Source organism: Centruroides vittatus, unplaced genomic scaffold (assembly GCF_030686945.1).
Source record: "Centruroides vittatus isolate TY-2023 unplaced genomic scaffold, ASM3068694v2 contig_2565, whole genome shotgun sequence".
Classification (NCBI taxonomy): Eukaryota; Metazoa; Arthropoda; class Arachnida; order Scorpiones; family Buthidae; genus Centruroides; species Centruroides vittatus.
Window position 1 is genome coordinate 323,232 of NW_027121627.1, and position 26,230 is coordinate 349,461.

Sequence of the window (26,230 nt, forward strand, 5' to 3'; positions counted from 1 at the left end):
GACAAGAACTTGTAGAAGAACGTTTCTCACATGATTATCTGAAGTTTGTCATGAATTAGTTCAGATTAATGAAATTTCACTGCACTTGATAATGATGTAAATAGATTTTATGTATTGTGGAATCTGTTTATTGAATTGCAAACATTGTTATTAGTTATCTAATGTTATCAGAATTAGCATTCCCAAAAGCTATCTAAGTTAAAATATACTTACAAAACTTAACTATAACCAATTATAGTTAAGTTTTGTAAGTATGTTTTGATTCTGTTTACAATAATGGATTATAAACTTCAGATAAATAGGCATTTTTAAGCTGGTTTTTTTCCATGCTATCTACATCATTAATAAATCTTCAAATTATACATTTTTTAAATTATGTCAACATTTCCTTCTAATTAATAACCAGAGTAAAAGAAAAAAAAATTAGAATTTCTGTAAATTCTAGTCTCTCTTATTTCACTTAATGTTTGTAGTCAGTTGTTATTTAGTTTATTATTATCATAGCAGTGACAAGACTCAAAGTGATTATGATAGATGGAGTCTACTGTTTTTGTTATTATTCTAAATGTTTTAACTACAGTCTATTGTTAATATTTTTCTATTTTGACACATACATTAAAAAAATTTTTAGTTTCATTTTTTTGTTTTATGTATTATTTTATTATAATTACTTTTAATTATTAAAGTTATAAATTGAAATAATTTTAATATAATCTTATTTATATTAATAAACTTATTTTATTATTAGGTTTGGAAACAAAAAGGAGAAGAGTATCGTATCAGTGGACAAGGAGGTTGGTTTTGGAATTAGTAAAACAAAAGTTATTCGTAAAGATCCTTGTCATAATTAGGATTACGAGGTGGACCACAAAAAGTTGTTATCTCTTTGAAAGGTCTTACAAAAATAATACCTGTAGAAGATATTTTAAAAGATATTCCAAAAGATATTCCTATGTCAAATAATCAGCAAACAACTGAATGTGATGTAAAAAGTTCAGTGCCAAAGACTTTAGAGAATGAAATCGAACCGAAAAAAGAAATTGAAAGTACAATGGAGGTGAATGAGAATGTAGATGATAAGAAAATTGATTTGGAAAATGAAAACGATGAAATGAATGAGGAAAAAGTTGAAATTAAAAGTGAACCAATGAGTATTGATGATAAAGAATTAATAAAACAAGATACTGTTGATATTCCAGTAGAATCTGATAAAGATGAAAAAATATTTACTCCTGATAAAATTAATACACTTACTATATCTCAAAAAGTCAATTTGGAATTAATTGATGTTTCAGAAGCTCTTTCTTCATCTACTCGTTTGCTTTATCCAAAAATTGCCAAAACAGGAAAGATTGATAATTTTCTTGAAAGAAGAATAAAATTAAAAGAATTAGAAGCAAATGAAAATAGTAAGTTAGAACAAAATACTAAAATTCAAAGTAATGTAATAAAAATTCAAGTAAAACCAGATCTTTCAGCCAATCCTTTAGGAAATGTTAAACTAATTTTGAAAAAAGAAATACCAAATAATGCTAATATAAAATTAGTATCTGCAAATGTAGATGAAGCAAAAAAATTAGAAAATGGTATTTTAAGTCCTGATGATGAAGATAGTAGTGAAAAAACATCTAATAAATCTGTAAAATATTTAAGTTGTTGTTATTCACCTTTATGTAGATCAAAACCTCAAGTAGACTCAGAAGATTTTCAATTTCAGGCATGTTATTCAGCAGCTTGTAGGACTAAAAGTAAATTATCAACATCTGCAATTAAAAATGATAAAATTATCGAACATGAGAAACCAGCTCCTGTAATCAAACAAAGCATATTAAATAGTATTCATTGTAAAAACATTTTATTAAAAACAGCTTTACAAAATAAGATAAATGCTGTTTTGAATGGTAAAGATCCTAAAATAGTAACTACTCCCCCATCGTTGGGACCAATTACATCATTACATGATAAAAATGCATTATTAGGAGCAAGTGATTCAACAGATATTTTAGATAAAGAATGTATCAATGCTGATAATAGTGACAATCTAACTGTGACCAATCATACAAATATACAAGATAAATTAATAGAAAGTTTTTTGTCAAATCCTTTAGATATCTCAGAAACAAATGATGAGATAAATATTGATCCTGTCAGTATTACAGATAAAAGACAAAATGCAGAATCTAATTTGGCATTAGATAATGCATTTTCCACAGAATCAAAAATTGCCAAAATTAAAACTGTCAAATCTGATACAAGTGGAAAAGTTTATTTAGCAAAAATCACCAAAGTAGTCAAAAAACCAAAAAAGATGATTAAAGGTACATTACCACCATGTAATACCTTTTCAAGTGGCAGTAAAGGAAAAAGCATTTTAATTTTGCCTAGACATGAACTAAGAAAACTAGCAAGACGGTCTGGCATAAAAGAAGTAATTGGTTTTAATTATAATGCAAAATTGAATCAGTACATTTGGCCTTATGGTACATGTCCCCGTCCATTGTTTAAAACCTGTTGGAAGCACAGAAACCAAACATTAACATCTATCCATTCTGCTGCTCTGCAGTTGAGAGTTTTATGGGCGTGTTTGCGTTGGGATGATATGCAAGCAAAACCACCACCAAGTGGAACTAACACAGTTACTACAGAAACTGAAGTACAGACAACTGAATTACTCAAACGTCGAGATACTGGGCAATTTGGTCTGAGATCTGAATATTTAATAAGAAGAATAACAGTACCAATTGATCTTCCTACCAAACCAAGAGGTAAAATATTTATCATTACAGCAAATTAACTCTTTAAATTATAATTTTGATATTTATAATAATAATAATAATAAATTATTACTACAAATAAATTATTATTATTATTATTATTATTATTTGTAATGTTATCAGGAAGATTCTACTTTTAAATAAAAGTTTGTTTTTAAAAATACATTTAAGACTTAAATAATTATAACATTTAAGTTTTGCTTCATTTTTTTTCAAGTTTCTTTCAAATGCCATTCATAAGATTTTTGACAGTATTTCCTTCAATCATTGTAACCACTCTTTTCCACTTTAGAGAAGAATCCATAATATCTTTTGCTGTTTTTTCTGGGGGATTTTTTAAGTTTATTTTAAGAGACCAAGATCTTTCTATTGGTTAGCATTGTGATATGTTTGGTGGATTCTTGTTTCTAGGTACAAGATCAACTCCATGCTGTTTTAGCCAATTTACTATGGATTTTGCATAATGTATTGTTGCCAAATCTGGCCAAAACAAAGTATGGTCAACATGATTTCTTAAAAAAAAGATGTTTTTTAAGCATTCATTAATATAAATTTCAGCACTATTATTTCCTTTTGTCAAAGACAATGAACTTTTTAATCTACACTGGCAAATTGCTTTCCATACCAGATATTAGGGCCAAACTTTTCAATACTAACTGATGTTTGAGTTTCTGGAAGAACTTCTCCTTCAAGTGCTTCATGAGCCTGGAAGTGTTGAGAAGTCAGCCTTCATATATGTTTCATTAACTAAAACCTAACAAGCATTCTTCTTGCCAATTAAAGAAGACAGTTTTCAAGCTCTAGTTTTAATTACGTTCTTTTGTTTTTCAGTCACTTTAGTTGTTTTTTGTATTTTATATGATCTCATACTTGCAAGCCTCTTAATCCTTTTAACCATTGTTTGATTAGTGTCACATTTCTTTGCAACTACTCATTACTGACATACTTTTTGGAAATGACTTTGATTATTTTCTGGTCTAGTTGTAAACTGCGAGCACCATATTCTCCACCAGAACCTGGCTTTTGAGAAATGGTTGATTTCTTACGATACTGATTTTGCACTTCATCCACCATACTTCAGGAAATTTGTAGCTCTTTTGCTATGAAATGACTTTTTTTTTTTTTTTTTTTTACAGCCATTTGTCAACAATTGTTTTTTTAATGATCTATTTTATTCAGTGTTTAAAGCAATAGCACAGTTAAGTTACTTTAATAAAACTGATAACAGAATTCTTATTCTAATTATTTGAAATTGTTGCTATGACAATAAACAGACTATAAATAAAAAATTAAAAAGTTAGAAATTCAAAAGATTTTATCATTACAGTTCCCTGTATCATTAATTTAAAGTTATCAGATAGTTTTAGAACAAGAAACAGTTTACTTTTATAATAATTAATTTTATATTGTGAAGTAGATTCTAATTAGAAATTTGAGTGTTAAAAGTATTCAAAAGGTTAATATATCTTGGATAAAAGGATATGATTAAAAAACAAAACAAAAAGAAATAACATACATAAATTGAAAAATTAATCTCAAATCTTGACAATTCAAAAATTCAATAACATTTCTTGGAATTTGTTTGAATTATTGAGAATGTATTCATGTAGCATTATATATATAATACTACTACATATGCTTGTATATAATATGTATATTTATGTATATATGGCATATTTGTGTGTGTGTGTGCATAAATACATAATTAATACATTTGTATACATAACACATTGATTTTTATTTTTTACTTAGAAAAACTTGCACCTCAAAGAAGTGGCTTGAGAGAGAGACGTAGACCTGAATCTCCACAGAGCAAAGGTCCAACAGTAGCAGAAGTTTGGGTTCCAGAAGAAGATTTGGAACTTTGGGAAATAAAACAATTTGGAGAAAGGTAAAATGTGTTTTGATACTTATAGTAATTTGTTTTTAGAGATATACATTAATAAACATTGTCACAATGCCAGGCTGCAATTTTTAATCATATTTTTAATTTATTTAATTTAAAATATATGCCTTCCACCTGAAATCAGTAGTCTTGTCCCTGTACATCATACTTTTCCTGTTTCATTAGAGTCATGCCAGTCATCTAACTCACTCCTTTCAGGGGAAAATGTTTGAATTGAAATAACATGACTTGAAGTGCAAACCAGAAGTTTGCATACAGTTAATTGAGGCCTCCTGCCCCCCAAGCTTTCCATATCCAGTCCTGACTTTCATCTATCTAGTTTTGTTCTCAAGATTAAGGAAGGCCAAACAGAAGGACAACAGTGGGAATTTATAGGTCTACAGTTTTCCAAATTTCAACCCAATAATGTTAAATATTTTAAGTAGTTTTAAATAATAATGTGCTGAAATCAAAGAATAGCTAGAGAGGTATACTCATAATATTTTTGTTGACAAAAATTTTAAAAAATATTTACTTAGAAATAATAATTGTATTAATATAGGATGATTTAATTATATAAAATAGTAAATGTGAACATTTCACCAGAAATAATTAACATTATTTAGGAAGTTTTCATATATAAATAACTTCTAAAAGAATATGATAAATTTTCTCTGTTTAAAATATTATATTTATAGAAAACAATAAAAATGCTATATATATTTTGACTTAAAGGGCAAAATGTTAAAAGAAAATATATTTTGTAAATGGCAAAAAAATGTTAAAAATGATATTTATATACTTTATATAAACTGATATTTATTTTTATAATTTAATTCATTATTGTTAGACTGACAGTTGCTTCAATATAAATATGAATTTTAAAGTAAAATGATTTATGAAAAATTTACACACATCTGTAGATGATCAGGAAAAAATGACTTTGTAGTTTAGAAAAATGCACATTATTATTAACTGCACAGAAATATTTCACAAATATAACTTTAAAAAAGCTAATAGAATCATAACTATAAAGAAAAAATTAATTATTGACAAGACTATGTCTTATTTATAAAATTGCAGTGCTGTCAATGGCTTCATACCTTAGAGGTATGAAGGAGTACATGTCAAGAGTTGCAATTGGCACAGAGTATTAGGTGCCCAAATCATGCACATACAAAAAAACTCAGACTTGTAGGTAGTCAGGGGACTGAGAATCAAGTCAAAATAAAATACAAAATAGCAACATCTTTCTACAAATAGGCGCTAGTGTGAGATTTGCACATGTGTTGCTCATTGAGAAGTTGGAAATGTGAATGTTGTGAAATTGACTTTTGACAAACAAATCTTTGAAAAAACCTATTTACCTGTCCTGTGTTATTCCCGACATATCTCTAGTTGTTATGTGCTGACCTTGACCAGTTAACCCAAGATATCTCGTTTCAGCATCAGAATGTTTTTGAAACTAGATGGCGCTAGTTGTTATAATTTTATATTTAAATTAACTTCCAAAATATAATTTTTTTTTTGTTTTTACATTTATTAATAAATTTATTTTGTTTGTGCAAAATAAAAAAATAATTTCAGATGATACAATAGCCACAATTATTTTTTCAAAAATGGGAAATTTTTGTTAGGCATTGACAAAAATTCAACTCGGGGCAACACGCAATGGAAAGAAATTTTGACATTGGATAGGTTAATTTCACCGAAAATGCCTTGTGGCCATGGCTGAGCCCGGCAAAGTTTGAACGATTGCTCTCAAAACCAGTGACAGCAACGAAGATTGAAGAATGAGAATGAGACCTGCTGTGTGCATCAAAGTGATCCCACTTCCATAACCAAGAACAGGCCCATGACAATGCAACCCGTCATAACCATGGTGGCAACGAAGTCTGCCATAATCTATGCCAGGACCCTGAGTACTGGTCTCAACTTTTCTTCATTGAAGAGAGCTCATTTTTCTCTTTTCCTTAGAAAATGGTGTGCAGTCGAGCCCTGAGTCTTTGAGACATAGTCTTGTCCCAAAAATGGCTTTGGTGTTTTACTTGTATTTGATAATAAAAAGATTATAACTTTAGCAGAAGAATGTATATTGATTATTAATATACATATCTTTTGGACCCTTTAGTAGTATAGGTAGTTTTTTTTACTGTAGTTCAATTTTTTCAATATTTATTTTTAAAATTAATAAATTTATTAAATTTTTAATAGTAATTATAAAAAGAATTTAAGCATTATTTTTCAATTACTTTGCTCATCATCAGGAAAACATTGAATAAAGAATTGTGTTGTCATAGAAGTAATATTTATAAAAATATGAGTAAATAAAAATTAAAAACATTTAATATTAATATAAACCATTAGAAAAATCAAAAGACTAATACTATAAATTATAAGAATAAAGCTGTAAAAAATTAGAAAATATTATCTCAAGGATATTTCTTTTGACAGGCAAGCAGAGTACATGTTAACCATTTTCAACATGTTGTTAAGCTACCAAAGTCTGTACAATTGATAAAATTGGATTTTAAACTTTCCTGCATTCATAAAGATTCTGTTGTGAGGTAGCCATCTCTGAGATTTAGAGACAGTTGCCCCATGGAAGAATATGCAAAAGTTTATATTTTAGAAAATTAAAAATTTGAAGAAACTTGTCCAATCATCAGATGACGACTTAAGTTCTTCAAATTTTTAATTATTTTAAAAAATACTGTCAGCCATTTAATTAAAATTGTTTATCTTTTAGATTACACTCATTAATATTTTGGATTAACTCTGTTGACATTTTCAATTGCTGTTGAGGTGATTTATTAATTATTGATGAATGTATAATTAATCATCAATTCAACTAATTGTGAATTAAATTTTTACAAAAAGTAGTTATATATATATATATATATATATATATATATTGTTTAAGTTGCTATATAGAGTTATTTGCATGTTTCAAAATAAATTATAATAAAAATTTTCTAATAAAAATAAATAAATAAATAGATTGGAAAAACAACAGCAAGCTGTTCGTGAAAAAGTTGCACAACAACAGGCTCAACAAAGTGCAGAAAAGATTCGTGCCCAAATGGAAGCTCAATTAAAACAACAAAGGGCAGCAATGCAGCAAAAAAGATTAGAATCTTCGCAACAGTTAGCATCATCCAAGGGAACTAAGACAGTAACTGTTACAGTTGCTGCTACAACTGCATCAACTACAGGAGCAACAAATAATGGAACTACAGTATGTTATTAATTAAATATTTTTTTATATTTGAAAATTTTTAATAGTACAAATTAAATTATAAATTTAATTTGTAATATAATTTATAATAAATTTATGTAATGATTAAATTTTATAAAATAACTTTATATCTAATATTTAAACTAAATTTAAGATTTATATAAATAAAAAAATTAATTTTTGTTATTCATTATCACTGTATACACAAATTAATTTTTTATCCATATTTCAGAACATAAATTAAATTTTATGTAAAGGTTTAGATTTTGATGTTAGTTTGAACTAAAATATCTATTTTGTAGGCTATTTAAATTTTGTTTTGGTTGAAAAAGTAAAATTATTTCTAGAAATTCTTCATACAATACATCAAATGGTGATAAGGCAATTGTTAAGAGTTAGTGACAAAGTTATTAACTTTTCTTAACAGTCAAATACATCAGGATCTACAGCTTTGAAAAATTTAGCATCAGAATGTTGTCACTCTTTGAAATGTAGATTTTGGAAGTCAATGAATGGCAGTCAAATACATTGTAAATGTTCAATGATTAATATAATTTATATACATAAAATATTTGTTATTTAATCAAAAAATAAGTAATGCTATATCGAAATAAATGTAAAATGATTTTTCAATTAATAATTTAAGTAAACTCATTATATAAACTTGGATTGGATTGGATTACAGATTCTTAAAACAAAAAGATGCAATGACTCTGATAAAAAACAGAGGTAGGAAGTCAATAAAATATTTTTCTTTGTCAGAACTTGGATTATTTTCTCTTTTCCTCTAAAAAATTATATTTTTTTATGCTTGAATCCAAGTTGCCATGTGAGAAACTATCAAGTAAACTATAACAAATAATTTGTTAATTATAAATAGATTTCTCTTAAAATTTGAATTTTTTTCCCCTTAGGATATAGTCTTCTGTTTACTTGCATAAAAATGAAGACCTTTGGAGATGTCATAAAATATATTGATCCTCAATAGAAAAAAATTGAAACCAATATAATCTGGTGGGATTCCTGATCGTATTTATATAAGCAGAATAAAATTTATTGGTTAAACTACTAAGACAGTACAGTGTATATTCTCAAAAAAGTTTTATGCTCTTTCTCCTTTAATAAATATTGTTATGCATTGTATGAAAAAGAAATGTTCTTATTTTAGAAAATCAGATTTAATCAAACCATGAAGTAATATTTTTTTTTGTTTTCCAATAAAGAGAGATGCACTACAATTTTTTGATTGAAGAAATAAGTTTTAGTTAGAAAAATTTTTCAGTTAAAAATTATAAAATCGAAATTTAAATCTTCATGTAAAATTTGAATTTTGTATTTGAAATTTTTTTAAAATAGTGTAAAATGATTAAGATATTTTACAACAGGATGTAATAGAAAACTGGCTGTTTATGAAATAAAAAACAAACTGATTGTGAAAATTAACCTTAAGAAAAAGATTGTTGAAGTTGTTAATTTTGTTAACTTTTATAACAAGAAACAAAAAGTAAAAGAAAATGGAAAAAACATTTAAGTAAAGTTTAAAACAAAGATTATACTGAATGTAACATAAAAATGGGAAACGATAAGAAAAATAATTTGTAAAGAGAGATTGAAGAGGGGAAAAAAGGTGCCCAAAATGCATTTCTCAGAATAAAAAGGGTATAATTTAGATGGTAAATGGCTTCCTTCAAAGAAACTATTTTATAAGGTCATTAAACAATATGAAAATTTAAATTGATGTTCTGAGATGTAATGAAATACTAATTTGTTGAAGTGATAATACTGATTTCACAATTTTTACAATATAAAGGCATCTATAACTTTATAAAAAGTGCTATATATATTTTGCATGATTAGTAATTTGTAAACATTCAAATCTGATAGAAAATTACTATTATTAAATTGTTATTCATTTTTTAAAAATAATTATAATAATACTTAATTTTGAAGTTAAAATGTATATATTTTAAAATTGAGTAAAACTATTTTTAGATTAAATATTTTCAAATTTATCAAAAACTATATATGAAAATAATTGTTCATGTGTTCCTTACAATGAAAGAAAAAATTCTTAATTTTAACTTGTTAAAGTAGATGTTTTTATATCATTATATGTAAACAATATACTTATAACATTCTACAAATTAAATGCAGATAATTTATTTATAATTTCTAGGTGGCTGTTGTTTCTTCTGGTGTAAAATCTGGCTTGTCAACTTTAGTAGGCAGTCCGTCTACGTCAACTTACAAAGGTGTGCGGCGTATATTTACTAGCAGAACACCTAAAACTGATACACCAACTGGTAAGAAAAACTAATGTTTTTCTGAATGATCTATATAAAATAATTTATTTAGATTATTTACAAATTAAAATTATTAACAAAATTATTCCAGATTAGAGTATTTGAGAAATATTAATGGAAAGTTTCACTTTAAAATTTTTACTTGGTTTTTATTTGACTTTAGTAAACAGAGGAAGAAATCTTATAAATTAAGGATTAAATGTATGGATATAAAGTATAACTTTTATTTTTCTATAATTCAGAGATAAATTTGGATTAAAATAACTTTTTAATCTACTAAATCAGGTGTGTCAAACTCATTTAAACCACAGGCCATTAATGCGACTGGTAAGATTCACGTTGGCCACATCACATTTACAAATTTTCTTAAAATTATAATTTGAAGTGAGTATGCAGGAAGAGGGCAATTAAAACACATTATGTAGTTCAGTGAATTTAATTCAACGATATATAATTGCCATAGTATTTCTTTTATTTAAACATTTATTTAATGTACATATTTATAAAACTAAAATTAATTGTTTTCACTGGAAACTTGCCAGCCCTATCTTCCTCCTAATAGTTTTCCAATATCTGAATTCAAAGACTGAGAACAAACAATCTTCACTATGGCAGATAATGTTTATCAGTTAATCTTGATCTGTAAGCCGTTTTATTTAATTTCAGAGAATTGTGGCCACAAGCCATAAAAAATCACATCTAGGGCCACCAGTTTGACACCCCTGTACTAAATTATTGAAATTTTAATGAAGAAATGATTTAGGTCATTATTTTTGATCATATTTGAAATTTATCTGTAGATCACAAAGTAAGATAAGGAAATATATATTTTATGTTATCTTGTGTAGGATATTTTAGAATTCTGAGCTAAAAACTATTTACTATAGAATTATGTCAAGTTGCAAATATACTGTTTTAGCACATATATTAATTTATTACATTTCAAAAAATCCTATAAATTTTATAGGATAAAATTTGGTAAAAGATTGGTTTTATTCCATGTGAATATGAGTGATAAATTAATGCAGATGATTTTTGTTTGTTTGATATATATTTTCTGTCTCTGGTAAAAGATTGTTTTTATTCCATGTGAATATGAGTGATAAATTAATGCAGATGATTTTTGTTTGTTTAATATATATTTTCAGAGATCTCTGTAATTTTAACAAAAAACCTAAATTGTTCTTATGGTATTATTTAGAAAATAAACATAATATGTTTTTACAACAGTATTTACTAGTACAATATTTATAGTTCATTATGAAATAATAAAATACTGGATTTAAAAAATTATATAATGAATGTTTATTATGTTTAATTATTAGATTATTATTAATTTGTAATTGTCTTAAAATGATTCTATTTTTAAATTTTTGTTTCAGTAATTTTTCATATCTCTAAAAGTACAATGAATATTTTTTATTTATTGAAAATAAAAGATTGTGCAGCCGCTCATTATATTTTGCTTGTTGGGAGACAAAGTAAAAGCACATTATTTCCGGTGGCATGTTATAACAGAGTACTAAAAATTCTGGCTTCTACTAAACAGATTATACATACTATGCAATCTCTATTCTCTATTCTTTCATCAGCAAGTGTTTCTGATATAAAATAAGCTTACTTTGCCAATACTGAATTTTATTTGTTATGTTGTATGAATTGATGTTTACGTAAACACAAACACCCATTTAGCATTATTGTTTCTTTAACAATGACATTTAAAGACAAATACTGTCAATATAAAAACAAAATATCAGTTGTGCTTTTATTGTATGGTACTATATTTTATAATAAATTGCTTATTAAAAGTTTTTGTAATTTATATTTTTCAAAAAAAATTGTAAATACAAAAATTGAAAATTTAAAAAAGAAATATTAAACATATAATAGAACATGAAAACTTATAAAATTAGAGTAGAAATTCTCTAAAAACCAAAATAAACTTATTACTGTAAAAAAAAATTTTAGAACTTTTTGTTCATAAATAAATATTTTCCTTACACATTACATGGTAAATTTGAAATTTCACGTAAAGGTGTGAAATTTAAAATTCACAGAAACATGTAAATGAGGAGATAGTACTTAAAACCATTAAATAAACAACTTTTAATATCAAAAGGAAACATAAATGATAGTTGATCTGTCCACCTGTTTTGTTTATTTAGATATTGACTAATTTATTGTTTCACCTGCAGTGGTAGTTTTTAGGATAGTGGCAGGAATAAAATATTGTATTTTGTTGCAAAAAGAAATTCAATGGCAGTTGATAATTTCAAATTTATTGACTCAAGTGCTTTTAAAATTTGGGAACCAAAAAAAAAGCATGGCATATCTGAATCCATGATATAATGGAGGCTATTGTATTTCATTGGCGCTGATCATTGTAGATATATTTGAGAGAGAGATAGCATCATTTAATGTTTTTCTAATAATTAATCAAAATTATTTTAGCTATAAGCGATTTTTATTTCTAGGAGCTATTACATTTAAAATAAGTTTTTTTTATTTAAAATTGTACTTATTCTTTATATTTTGATATTTATAAGTGAAATATATATATATTTAAATTTCATGAACTTTTTCCTAGGTCAAACTTCAACTACAGCTTCTGGTAATTCTACTATTAAGCTTCCTATCACTGCAACAATTTTACCTAAATCTCCACAATTAATTGTTCGGCCAAGTACTGGAGGTACTGCAAATACAACCCCTACACTTTCAAATGCTCGTCCTACTGTATTGACAGTTAGAGGTGTTGTTCCCCAAGCCACAACACAGGTAAAAAATTATATATAAATTTTATTTTGAAATTTGTACTTTATTGGTTTAAAATCATCTGTGATTCTTCAAAATTGTTAAATATGTTAGTTTTTAACAACTAATGCATCGTAAAAATTGAAAACTATATTACTACTATATCATAAATCAAAAAAATACTTTACAATGAAACTTAAATACATTATAATCTTGATCATCTGATAAATGTGGGACTGAAGTGATATCAGATTATTAAATAATCTGGATTACCAAGGATCATTATGGATTGAGAAATTACTTAGCTTACATTCATTGTTTTTTCCATAAAGAACATTATTGAAAATTAAACACAGTACTGTGACCCAAGCCACAACACGTCTTTGACACGTCTTTGATGCCTCGTCAGGATTGACGCCACCGTGTCTTAGCTGACATGGAAGCCGTGGCGGTTCAGAGATAGGTCACGCGAGCGGTTGCATTACAGAGCAATTGGATTCGGGATAGAGGGAGAGACAGCACACTGGAAGTAACTCTCGCAGAGACTTCGTTAACCAGACAACATTTATTTATACAGGATGCGGGACTCATGATCGAGCCATACATTTAAAAAAGGGTAGATAAGTCTAACGTCGTGATTCTTGAGAGAGAGAGAGTTTACATAAGATTCGCGTGGCGATAAATACCTGATGGTAGGTTGATTCGCTTGGCGGTTGTCTCGAGTTTTTTGCCGACAAAGTTAGTCTGATTAGATAATCATATGTTCCGGTTTGATGGCGATGGAAATCCAACAACAGGGCACTTAATAAGTCCAATGAAATAGACAACAAAGTTATTCCAAATGGGAAGAACAAAGAGCAGGTGGAAGGATTCAGGGTAGCCGGTCTGGGTGATGATTTGAACTCTCGGAGGAACTGCCTCATTTAATAACGATAATTAAATCACATTGATGAAATCGAGATGTTAGGTCAAAAGGTGGTGAGAAAGTGTCATTTTAGTGCCTGAGAACCAAACAGATGTTTCACTCTCAGGTGGAAAAGTTGACAGTTAGTTAACAAAAGGGTTAATGTGATGCTGTGATGTCATGGAATGTTGGAGGCCAGTATTTTGGATCCTCACAGTACAGTATTAAATATTATGCACATCAAACTTGAAAATAAAGATATGAATAAATTTGTACAGTAGTTACAAGGCTTGCAGTTTTCTTACTTTCAGAAAAGCAGTGAATTGCTTTTTATTTATTTGTATGTTTAGAATAGACTTTGAATCCTTAATCTGGATTTTCTGTATGGCTCAACAAATTTAGTGGTTTAGGCTTACGTTCAGCTAACAATTTGAATTTTTATTATATAACACATCTCTCAATAAAGCTCCGATCTGACATATATATGGCAACACTGTTGACAGACCCATATGATTTCTGGATAGTACCAACCTTCAAACGATGTGTGTCAAAATTTCATGACATTCTGATAATTAGTTTACAGGTTGCAGTGGTTTTAGTGACCCCAATTTTGTAATTTTTAAAACAATGGATAAAAAAGAATTTTGTGTGTTGATTAAACATTGTTTTTTGATGGGGAAAAATACTGTTGAAGCCAAACGGTGGCTTGATAAGCATTATGGAGCTCTGCACCAGGGAAATCAACTATTATTGACTGGTATGCTGAATTTAAATGCTGTCATACAAACACTGATGATGCTGACCGCTGTGGTCGCCCAAAATCAGCAGTTGTTCCAGAAAACATAAAAAAAAAGTCCACAAAATAGTTTTGAAAGACCATAAAGTGAAGTTGCATGAGATAGCTGACACCTTAAAGATATCAGAAGGTAGTGTGTTTACAATTTTACACGAAAATTTGAGCTTGCATAAGTTGCTTTTGAAGTGGGTGCCGTGTTTGCTCACACTGGACAAAAAACAACCATTCATCGATGATTCAGAGCCCTGTTTGGAGCTGTTCAAGCGAGGTAAAAAGGATTTTTTGCATTAGTATGTGACAATGGATGAAACATGGATCCATTACTACACCCCTGAATCAAAAAGATCGTCACCTGAGTGGATAGCAGCCGGTGAAAGTCGTTCAAAGCAACCAAAAACTGAAAAGTCAGCTGGCAAGGTTATGGCATCCATATTTTGGGACACGCATGATATTTTGTTCATCGACTATCTTGAGAAAGGATAAAACTATCAATAGCGAATATTACATGGCACTATTGGATCGATTGATTGTAGAAATCAAGAAAAAACGCCCTCACATACAAAAGAAAAAAGTGCTGTTCCACCAAGACATTGCCCTGTGTCACAAGTCGATGAAAACGATGGTTGAATTGAATGAATTACATTTCAAATTGCTTCCTCACACACCATACTCTCCAGATCTGGCCACCAGCAACTACTGGCTTTTTGCAGACATCAAAAAGATGCTCCAGGGAAAGAAATTTGGCTCAAATGAAGAAGTGATTGCTGAAACTGAGAACTATTTTGAGAGCAAAGACAAATTGTTGTACAAAAAAGGCATCAAAAAGTTAAAGGAGCATTGGAATGAATGTATCACTCTTGAAGGAGAGTATGTTGATGAATAAAGTCGAATTTCTAAAAAAAAAAAATTGTTTTTCTTAGTTAGACTGGAGACTTATTGAGTGATATGTTATATAACTTTATATGCACATTCTTAAACTTTTATGGGAGACTATTTACTTGATATTTTATAACTATTGATTCCCTGTTAACACAGAAAATCTCATTACAATACATGAACATATTCAGTGTTGACACTGAATATTTTCATGCATTGTACATTATATACCATTATCTAGCCATAAAAAAGTCCAGTAATATCATCTTATTACAGGTTTGTTGGGCAATGCTGGGAGTTTAAGCTAGTTATCAAATAAATTTTTGAAAACAATGACAGCTTTTTTAATTGTACACTTATTGACAAAAGTAATTAATTCAATCTTTTGGCTGTATGAAATTATATTGATCAATTGTGAAAGTACTACATTGCTTTGAATATTAGTCAGTGTGTTGTTCCAGTTTTAAAGGAGTGAAAAATTGCTCTTGACCTATATTGGAGCCCAATTTAAAGTTTTCTTTGATTTCAATAACTGTCTGTGGTATACATTGCACAAAGTTAAACTGATGCTAAAATTCAGTGTGTCAGTTATTTTAGTGTTGCTCAACACCAGCAGTTGAATTATGACTTATCATATGACATTGTAGCTCATAAAGTATGAGTGTGCATTAAATGCTTTGGCATGATTGTAAATAATCAACTAAATTAAACTGATTTGTTTTTATTATATTCGAGAAAAATCGATCAGATAACTTTTTACTTCTAAGAGTCTACTAATCAAGCAATTGTCAAAACTTGGAGGAAGGTTGCTGAAAATTTACTGCAGAATTTATTCTGTTGTAAAGAGTGAATTTCTGTTGTAATTATAAATTTATGTATTCAATATGATTATATGTTTTAGATATTTTAGACTTTATAAAAAAACATTTTAAACAGTTATAAAAAAATATAAGAAAAGCAAAAATGGAACACAAAGACAAAACCATTTTAGTTTTGTTTGTCATAAAACTCAAGTAGACTTTCTGGAATACTAGTGAAATATGCAAGGAAGTGTATTTCCCCTGGTGTGGTATATATGTCAGACAGCCTGTTACCCAGTACATAGGACATTATGTCTTTCTAACTTCTTAAATTTTGTTTGTATTGATATTGACAAAAAGAAACATTAAGTTACAATTTGTTATGTATAGTATAGACATCCAATGTATTTATTTCTTTCTGTAAAACAAAACCATTGAGTACAATTTTCTGATCTATTATTTGAATGCAATTTGTAAACATTACTAAGAAAGCAATCAAAAATTCATTTATGATGATTTATTCCTAGATATTTGTAAATAAGAAATTTAAAAAGAATTTTATTTCTAATTAAAGTAATTTTGAAAAGAAGGAAATGGAATTGAACACAACTAATTTTCATAATTGATTACTTGGATAAAAAGTAATAAAATTTTCATTCTTGCAAAAGTTAGAATAACAATAGAATTATGAAAGATTGTTGGTAAACACACTTGTAGCTGACAGGGGTGGAAGACTAGGTGCACTCAGTGGTATTACCTGACTTAAAAATAAAGAAAAGAAGGCAGAAAGCGAAGGTGACAATACAGAAAATAGGATAGGGGCGGGAAAAGGGAGGCTCAGGGCATCTTTACCAGATTTATTAAATCAAAGTAAAAATACAAAGAATACAGAAATAAAATAACAAACAATACAATAGTAACATCGAAAATGTACCAAACACACACCCACTACTCTTTGTGGGAATGTCATAGGTAGTATTTACATTATATACACTTGTGATCAATTGTTGAAGTGAAGTTTGCACTACACAAATGCACTCACTGTCATGACAATCGATAGTCAGATTCCAACACTCTAGTTGAAGCAAGGAAGTTCGTGAGACTTTTAAAAATTTTTTGAACCGTGACGAAGTTGTCCATTTTGCATGGCCAGTTGGGTCGTTGGGAGAGTGCAGTCCTTAGAAGTGTTTCTCGTTCATGTGTGAAGTTATCACAATCAAATATTTAATGATGAACATCTTGTATTGAGGTGTTGTTACAGCCACATAAGGGATTGTCTCTGTGACCAAACTAGGGAAGATAGGCCTCAAGGTTGCCATGACTGGTAAAAGTTTGTGTATTTATATATGTGATGGAAAGATGCTTCAGATTAAGTCTTGTCTCTATGTTGGGGATGAAAGAAAATGTTATCCTTCCAGTGTTACCATTCTCCCATTCCCTCTGCCAAAGACTGATAGTAGTAGCATGAACAGTGTTCTTGATACTGGTGTAGGGAATGTCACTGAACTCAGGAGGGGAGGAGGAATTTGCACTTAACTTTGCTTGTTTATCGGCTGCCTCATTGCCAGCTAAGCCTGCATGCCCTGTAACCCAGGTTAACACGATTGAATTACTGTTGTTTTGGATTTCATGAAACATTATATGAGAAAAGTAACCTGTTGGATTTTTGAGTTTTTGGATGGCAGTTTGGCTATCACTGCAAATCCTTACTATTTGGTTCTCAATCCCCATGTTGCTAAGATGATTAACATCTTTAAAAATGGCATACAGTTCTGTTTGAGGGACTGTGCAGAAGCTTTCTAGCCTGTATTCATCAGTATAGATTGGAGTTGTTGACCTATTTTTCATTATAACATATGCTGTTCCTACCTTATCATTTTGTTTTGAGCCATCTGTGAAAATTGTGTAAGTAGCTGAGACTTTATCTTCCAGAGATTTAATAGTAATAGATGAGTATTTTGCTGGATGAATGTTAAAGATTTCGTGAGGCAATTGGCGTTCTGTGACAAGCCTGTTAAGGAGGGATGTTGGTAAACACACAATTATGGTGTTTTAAGAAATGTTGTGTTACCTTGGTCAGAACAGAGAATGATATATTGTTCAAGGAGGCTGAAGACCATGATGGCAATAAAATGGATACTGGAATTATAGCAAAAAAGTTTTGGTGAAGAAGAAAGGGAAAAAGTTATCATTTCAATGACTTTACAAATTTTTTAATGCAAATTGCTATTTTGTATGAAAAAAAATTAATAATAGAAAAGTTAACTCAAGTTCTAATTTTTTCAAAAAGTAATATTTCCAAAATTTGGAGTTGAGTTATATTTGGGTCAATATGATATATTGACCCAAATATTATATATTGATTGATTGGTTGATTAGCCTAAAATTATAATTTCCAATATCTGAGGGTTACAAAAACAACAAAACAATTTAACCTAATCTCATGAATTTTTTGATTACACGCTTCTTAAAAATCTTTACAGCAAAATCACAGATTTTTTTTAATAATAAGTAAAAAATTAAAAATGATCTTGATTCATTTTATCAAATTGAACATTTAATAGGTATTTTTGGCTGGTATGAAAATATAAATATGTAATCTATGTTCACTGTTGTATGGAAAACATAGATTGATCTGTATACTTATTTTATTTATAGCATCTTTTGATCAAATAAATCAACCAATCATGATTTAAAGAACTTTTTTCTTAAATTATTTTTAACTACTGAAATTAATTTGAAAATTTATGAAGCTTTTTAATAAAATAAATCATAAATACATTCATATTAGCTAACTGGTCAAGCTGTTCGTCCAGCTGTTGTCCAGACACAACAAGCACAAGGCTCACCAATGCGTACTCAGATACAGATTATTCAAGGTCCAAATGGACAGTTACAAGTTAGAGGATTAATGCCTGGTAAGGATTTTAACTTAAAATTATGAGTTTGTTATAATTATTATATTTTAATTTTTATAAGTAGTAATATCAATTTCTATAGCATTAAATTGTTACTTTAGGATTAATTGTATATAGTTTTTAATTTTTCTATTTACTATTTATTTTTGATATGTAATCATAATTTTTTTTTGTGTTGAATAGGTCAGCAATTAATTAGATTATCTGATGGACGTCTTCAATTACTGACGTTACCAACAGTATCAAATACTGTTCAACAGTCAACAGTACAACAAGAACAAGGTGCACAATCAACCCAACAACCAACAATACAATTGACAACAATCCGTCCTGCAATTTCATTAGCAGCAGCAGTTTCTTCCAGTAGTCCTACCATAGGTATATTATTATTTTTATTATATACAATGTGACTTTGATTTACAAATGCTTTAAATCAACTATTTGATACAACAAGCACTAGAATATTTTTTCTTGTTAATATTGTTAATCTGAAGTGTGACAAGTTGAAATTTCCATGCATTACAGATAGATAGCTCATAAGTTCTGGTTTCTATTTTCTTTGTTTCATTTGCACTGTTTGTTTACTAAGAGTAATGCAATTCATTTTAACATGATTGTGCAGTTTAGTGAATATCTACATTAAAAAACTTATTACCAGTGATTTAAAATTTTATTGAAAACAATTTTGTTTTACTCTATTTTGTTTCCTGCTTGCTTAATATTTTAACTAACTTTAGTTTTTTTTATCATTAATAAAGAAATGCTGAATAATTTACCTACTTGCTTTTCTCATTTTGTGTAGGTTTCTTTTATATTGATGAATGATCTAATAAGTGCTCATTTATTTTATTTTATTTAGGATCATTGGTTGATAGGTAAATACTGTAGCTGTTTGGTAGCACTTCAGTTTTATTTGGGAAATATGGGTAGAATTACAGGGTTATGCTGGAATGAGATACATATTTTGACTAAGAAATAATGGAAGAGCTTATTCTCATTTGTAAGATTTCAATTAATGAGAGTTCAGGAACAAAGTACACTTATAAATTGCATTTACACTATTTTGTTTGTCTCAGGACTATTTTTAAGAGTTTATATAGAAATTCTAACATTCTCTAAAATGTATAGTTTTCAGATTGTAATCAGTGCAAAATAAATTACTTGTATATTCATTGACAAAAATGTTATGTACTGGTACACAGAATTGTCTGATACTGCAAAACTTGGCATACAGCTGTCTTAGTCAGGTATTTAAATGATTACAACTGTGATTGCACATAAGGTAATGGCATCAGAGGCTTCAAAATTATTACCCTAATATTCAATAAAAATACTTGCAGAGACTCAGTGTTTAGAGTTTTCAATGTAGCTGTTGTTTACAGATTTTTGAATGCCAGGTATGCCTGTACAATGCAACCAAAGACATGCACAACTGATGAAGTTTGAGAACTGCTGTATAATCATGGCTGTTTTGCTTAATTTTCCACCATCTGGGACATTGTGATCTGACTGTGAAGAAATGTTGAAGACAGTGGATACATATATACATTATAGGCAGGCTCTGATGCCCAAATAGATCACCACGAGATATGATAATTTGATTATGAGACAAGCACAAACAGTTGCAGTGGCATCTTTGTTAACCATCCAGAGATAGGTGGAGGTTCCAATATGGATTCCTGTCTCTTCCTGTACTAATAGCAGGTAATTTACAGTGGTAACTAGATGGTGACCACTATGCATCTTGCCATTAACACTCCAACACTATTGGCTATTTTTTTCAGTGTGTTGTGAAGTGGACTGCTATAGACTTGCAGTGTAATGTCTTTATTGGCAAATCCTGCTTCTGTTTGATAACAAATGACCACTATTTTAGCATGGAGAACCACTGGTACATGATTCAATCTCACCTTTACTATTGAGTGGCAGTCTCACTGCTGACATGTTGATTTAAGGAATACTCTTGTATGACAGTTGATCATCTCTAATACCACTATTGATAGCACAGTGGTACATGTTCTTGTGTGTTTCTTCCATAGCAGGACTGCAGGACTACAAACAGCCATTTTCCAGTAAGATAATTCTTGACTTGCTTGTTTAATCTCCAGAAATTTATCACTCATTGAGCATTTGTAGGATCAGATGGGATAACAATTTTTGATCATCTATGAATATGGAGACTTACAGTGCCCGTAAGTCTGTAGGGAACAGATCTGTCCTTGAGCGGATGCTGCATGTATCCAGGAAAGATGAGGCCATACAAAGTACTAATGGTTGCTTTGAATTGTGTTATTCCATAGGAAACTGCCCTTTGTTATGATATTGTAATCACTTACTAGTATTGTTATTATGCTTTCATCTAATACTTCAATTCCAATGCTTTGTTGATGCCATCTTTATTGTCATATGTGTATATTTATTTGAAACTTGAGTCTCTGGGTTTCATGGTATCAGAATGAGAGATTTTATATTACTAAAAGTTGCACATGAGTACTTTTAAAATACAAAATGTTACAGAAAAATGGTATGAAAACAATATTCATGAATTGTATAATCATTATCATTTTTATATTGAGATTTAAATATTGTTATTTATTTAAAAGTTATAAAAGCATCAGCTGTTGATTTTATTTTTATCATATTTGTTTATTCATTATTTGCTATAAATCATTTTACTAGTTTAATTTATATTTAAAATAAAAAGAAAATAATTGTATTTATTTTATTGTAGGTACCATAACTTCTGCTGTAGGTACAACTAGTATATCTGGAGCAACTACTCCTGTTGCAATATCACTTCCCACTGTAGCAAGTGTAGCACCTACTGGAACAATTCAGTTGGTTTCTTCTCAAGGACAAACAGCCCAAATTAAAGTAAGTTTTAAGAGATGAAATTCTTTGCTAATTATGAAACTATTATATTCTCAAGAGTATTGGAAATTATATATTAATTTTTAATACTTTTGTAGCTTTCTCATTTTTTCATGAAATTTTATAAACAAATCATTTATATAAGTTAAATGTTGAGAATATATGAATTTAGTAGTACAGTGAAATCTTTTCATAACAAAATTATTTTCAATTTTTTTCTAATCTATTATGCATCTTAATGTAGAATATTTCAGTTTAATGAATAGTACCAACAAAAATTTCAGATTAATATAATAAGAATTCACTTTTCACAAAATAAAATCATAACAAAGTCTTGGAATATATAAGTTAATCATCTAGATTAGATTAATAGATTATAAATAAATATAAATGATAAACTTTATCTTTCTTTATATCAATTTCCTTATTCTTTGCTGCTGAATTGATTTAATTTTAAACAGTTAATTGTATGTAAGATACTTTTTAATATTATAAATTAAATTTCACTGATGTATTTATTATTATAAAAAAAGCTTTTGTTGTGAGTTAAACATTTTATATTTAGTATGTTAACATTTATAAATATTATGCTATATTTTGAATGCATTATTTTTAATTACAGCTTCAAACACCTGCTGCAATTTCTACTAATCTTACTGCTACTGGATCACCTGCAGTTGCAACATCATCCACTGTTGTTTCTTCTCCTGCTGTGTCTGTTGGCCCAAAAATTATACAGATACGTCCCCAGGTTGCAACTTCTGTACAGCAGTTAACACAGCAACAACAAATTTTACCTGTACATGCACAAATAAGAGGTTAATATGTTATCTTTTTTTAATTTAATGAGAAATACCATAAATTGTTTTCTTCAATGACTCTGGTAGAAGACTGATGCTAAACTATCAACTTTCTCACTGGATTCATAAGAAAGAGCATAATTTAAGTTTTAGAAATTATATTCATAATGTATAATATATAACAAAAATTATTCCTGTATTTTATATATAAAGTGCAGTCAAAAAGAAACTAGATTTGGTGTATAAAAATTTTGATACTTAACTAATTTATATCTGGCCACTATCTCCTTTAATGTAGTCCTCTTTCTGCATTTATATAGTGGTCCCAGCACTTCTACCAAGCCTCAAACGTTCCTTGGAAATCATTATTTCAGAAATTCCAAAAACTTGCTCTTGACCATATTAAAACAATGGAGAACAAAGATAAGATAAGGGACATGCAATTTTCCAGCAAATAAGAAAGATGGGGAAGGGAAGGTAATTAATTTCTTTTTTTCCCAAAAATGTTCATGTTTTGAAGGCTATGAGTGCAGAACTGTTATCATGATGAAGGAGCTAGGTTTGGTTGCACTACAGTTCTAGTCTTTTGTGATAAATATGTTAAATATGTTCTGCAATCAACTCAAAATATCACAATAAAAGTCTGACCAAGAGGAACAAATTTCCAATACACAATCTTTTTATGATAAAAAAAAAGCTGATCACCTTTCTCTTTGTCATGCTCTTGATTTGCCATCTTGAGTCCTGTTAATGGCTTAGGTTCCTTATGACTCCTGAAGCATTTCAAGGGTCTTTATGGCATATTAGATTTTTCATTAAACTTTTAAAATATATTCTTAATTTTTAAGGTCATTGTCAAATCACAATACAACACTAACACAATATTACAAAATTATGTGTAGCAAGTGTTCTCATTTGAAAAACTTATCTCCACTTGGTAGATTGGTGTTCAAATGTCTAACATCAATTCTTGGTGTAAAAAAGATTGATGATAGTGTGAAGTACAATCAGTAAAAACAGTCCAGTTTCTTTTTTGATTGCACTATGTATGTATGTATGTGTACTGTATTTTCTCAGCATGCTGCATATAACAGGGATCTAACAAAACTAGTTGTTAAATAAATATTAAATAAAACATTCTTCTGAGTATAATAAAATAACAACATTGTAATTTGCTGCAATTAACAATCTGCCACAAAAATAATAGTTACAAAGAAGATGTTAATTGTGTAAATTGAGATAATTTACAGCAAGTTTCTGAAATTTGATACATTTAGTTTTGTGTTTTAGGAATAAATTACAATAAAATAAACATGAAAAAGCACTTTTGGCATCCCACAAGTATTTTACATCATTACAATGAAGACAAAATGCAGAAATTAAACATATAATTGCAGTTTTTGATGTAATGCCAGCAGTTTCACAGTTTAGAATAAAAACTGGTGTCTACAAAATGCCACATGATGTAACTCACTTTGTTTTTTTTTTTTTTTTTACACACACCGGATAATCTCTCATAAACTGTCATGCTGGCATTCCCCAGGGTAAACTGGCATGCCAGAATATCTGATTTTATGGTCTCCCTAGTTAGACTAACATGCCGGATAATCTGTGAAAATACAATATACAGTAATACCCCAAGTTACATAAGTAATGCTTTATAAATTGCTTGAATGTAACTATGTAATTAATAACTTAATACTGTATTTATTATTATATGTTTACTGTACATACATTATTAATTATCTAAATACAGTCAAACCTGTTTTTATGCGGGGGATAGGGACCGCATTAAAAAAAACGCATTAAAAAAAATCTCACGAAACTTCACGAATGGCTGTAAATAATAGTTTTCGCAACACAATTTTAAAAATAATTTTTTTATGCGGTCAACAGGGACCGCATAAAAAAAAGTCTCACATAGAAAATAACTCAAAACCGTACGAAATAGAATTTATTGACAACAGATGTCAGCACTTGACTGCATCGTCTGGTCTATCGTCTGTTTTACATATTTTTGTCCAGGTGGTGTTTTGTTGACTTAAAAAGTAAATTATTTCATTTTTCGCATATTCATGCAATATTATTACTATAATAAGTGCATTTATGCTATAATAAGTTTATTTAGCTATAATAAGTCAACGTGAGACATGACGAATCGCACGAGACTAGTCGCCAACTATACCGCACAAATTAAAAATTCGCATTAAAAAAATCGCACAAATAAAAATCGCACATAAAAAGAGCGCATAAAAACAGGTTTGACTGTATATAAAATTATTTGTCCTGACTGACTGAGTGATTGATTCATCATCACCCAGAGCAAACCGCTGAACCTAAAGAGGTGAAATTTAGTACACAGTTAAGGTACGTCATGAAAATGCACACTAAGAAGGTATTTTTGGAAATTTCCTCATGGGGGAGAGGGAGAGGATTAAGGCTTAACCTGAAGAACAACTTCTACTGTACTATTTTAGATGTGATTTTTTGTTTTCAACTACGTTTAGTCTTCATTGAGTATTTAGGTGTATTAAATTGATAACATTTCAGACATTGTTATATTTTCATATATTTCGATTTTTTAACCAAATGTTTGAACTGTTTTAAATTCAAATTTGTTATTGCATATTGGTTCTATTATAGAATGATTGTAAACATTCCAGAAAATTGATCAAATTGAAAACAGTTTGTTTGATTCTCAGCAATTCTCATCATTCTCAGCAGTAGATGTTATAAAACAATTACTATGGTTGTTGAAATACTGAATATAAAGGGTGTTTGCTTGCAAAATCTGTGCAGGCAAAGTTGCAGGTAACAGCTAGTTTTTTTGTATAAAAGAACAATAGAAATACAAAGTACATATATAAATGAAACAAAGAAACAAAAATAATCTGAAATATTAAATTTTGAAAAGAAGACTTTTTTTTGACTTCTAAGTTTACTCTGGATATCCAGCACTGGGAAGGTCTCATAAACATGTCCAAAATTGATTGTTTAGTCACCTGCTTCTTTTCATTGTAGATCTTGTAGATGGTATATCAGAATTGATGCAGTGGTTTATATTTTCAGAATGCTCGGTATTCAAATCCATCTATTCTAATTTGGATAATGCCATATCTATTTGGTTAAAAATCTTAGCTAATCCTTTAGTAGACTATTTCTTTTTGTTTGGAGTTGGCACTTCAAATGACAGTATTTTCTTTGGAATTTTGGAATGCTTCCAACTGAATAAGGTCATTGTTGGTTAGTTCTTCATTGTGGCTTAAAAGAAGTCTGTCAACGTCATTGTTATCCACTTCCAGTTCGAAATG

At 28.8% G+C, this 26,230-nt stretch overlaps 1 protein-coding gene and 1 pseudogene across 1 annotated transcript in view; both read left to right on the forward strand.

The window, feature by feature from the left end:
• Positions 1-26,230, forward strand: part of E(bx) (nucleosome-remodeling factor subunit NURF301 E(bx)) — a 138,860-nt gene that overhangs the window by 68,803 nt on the left and 43,827 nt on the right. Inside the window, 9 exon segments of the mRNA XM_067265927.1 lie at positions 749-2,765; positions 4,527-4,665; positions 7,660-7,897; positions 10,074-10,200; positions 12,788-12,978; positions 19,122-19,248; positions 19,432-19,626; positions 21,980-22,122; positions 22,742-22,937. Coding sequence (XP_067122028.1) covers positions 749-2,765; positions 4,527-4,665; positions 7,660-7,897; positions 10,074-10,200; positions 12,788-12,978; positions 19,122-19,248; positions 19,432-19,626; positions 21,980-22,122; positions 22,742-22,937 — 3,373 coding nt within the window.
• On the forward strand, positions 14,486-15,537 carry LOC136971473 (uncharacterized; annotated as a pseudogene).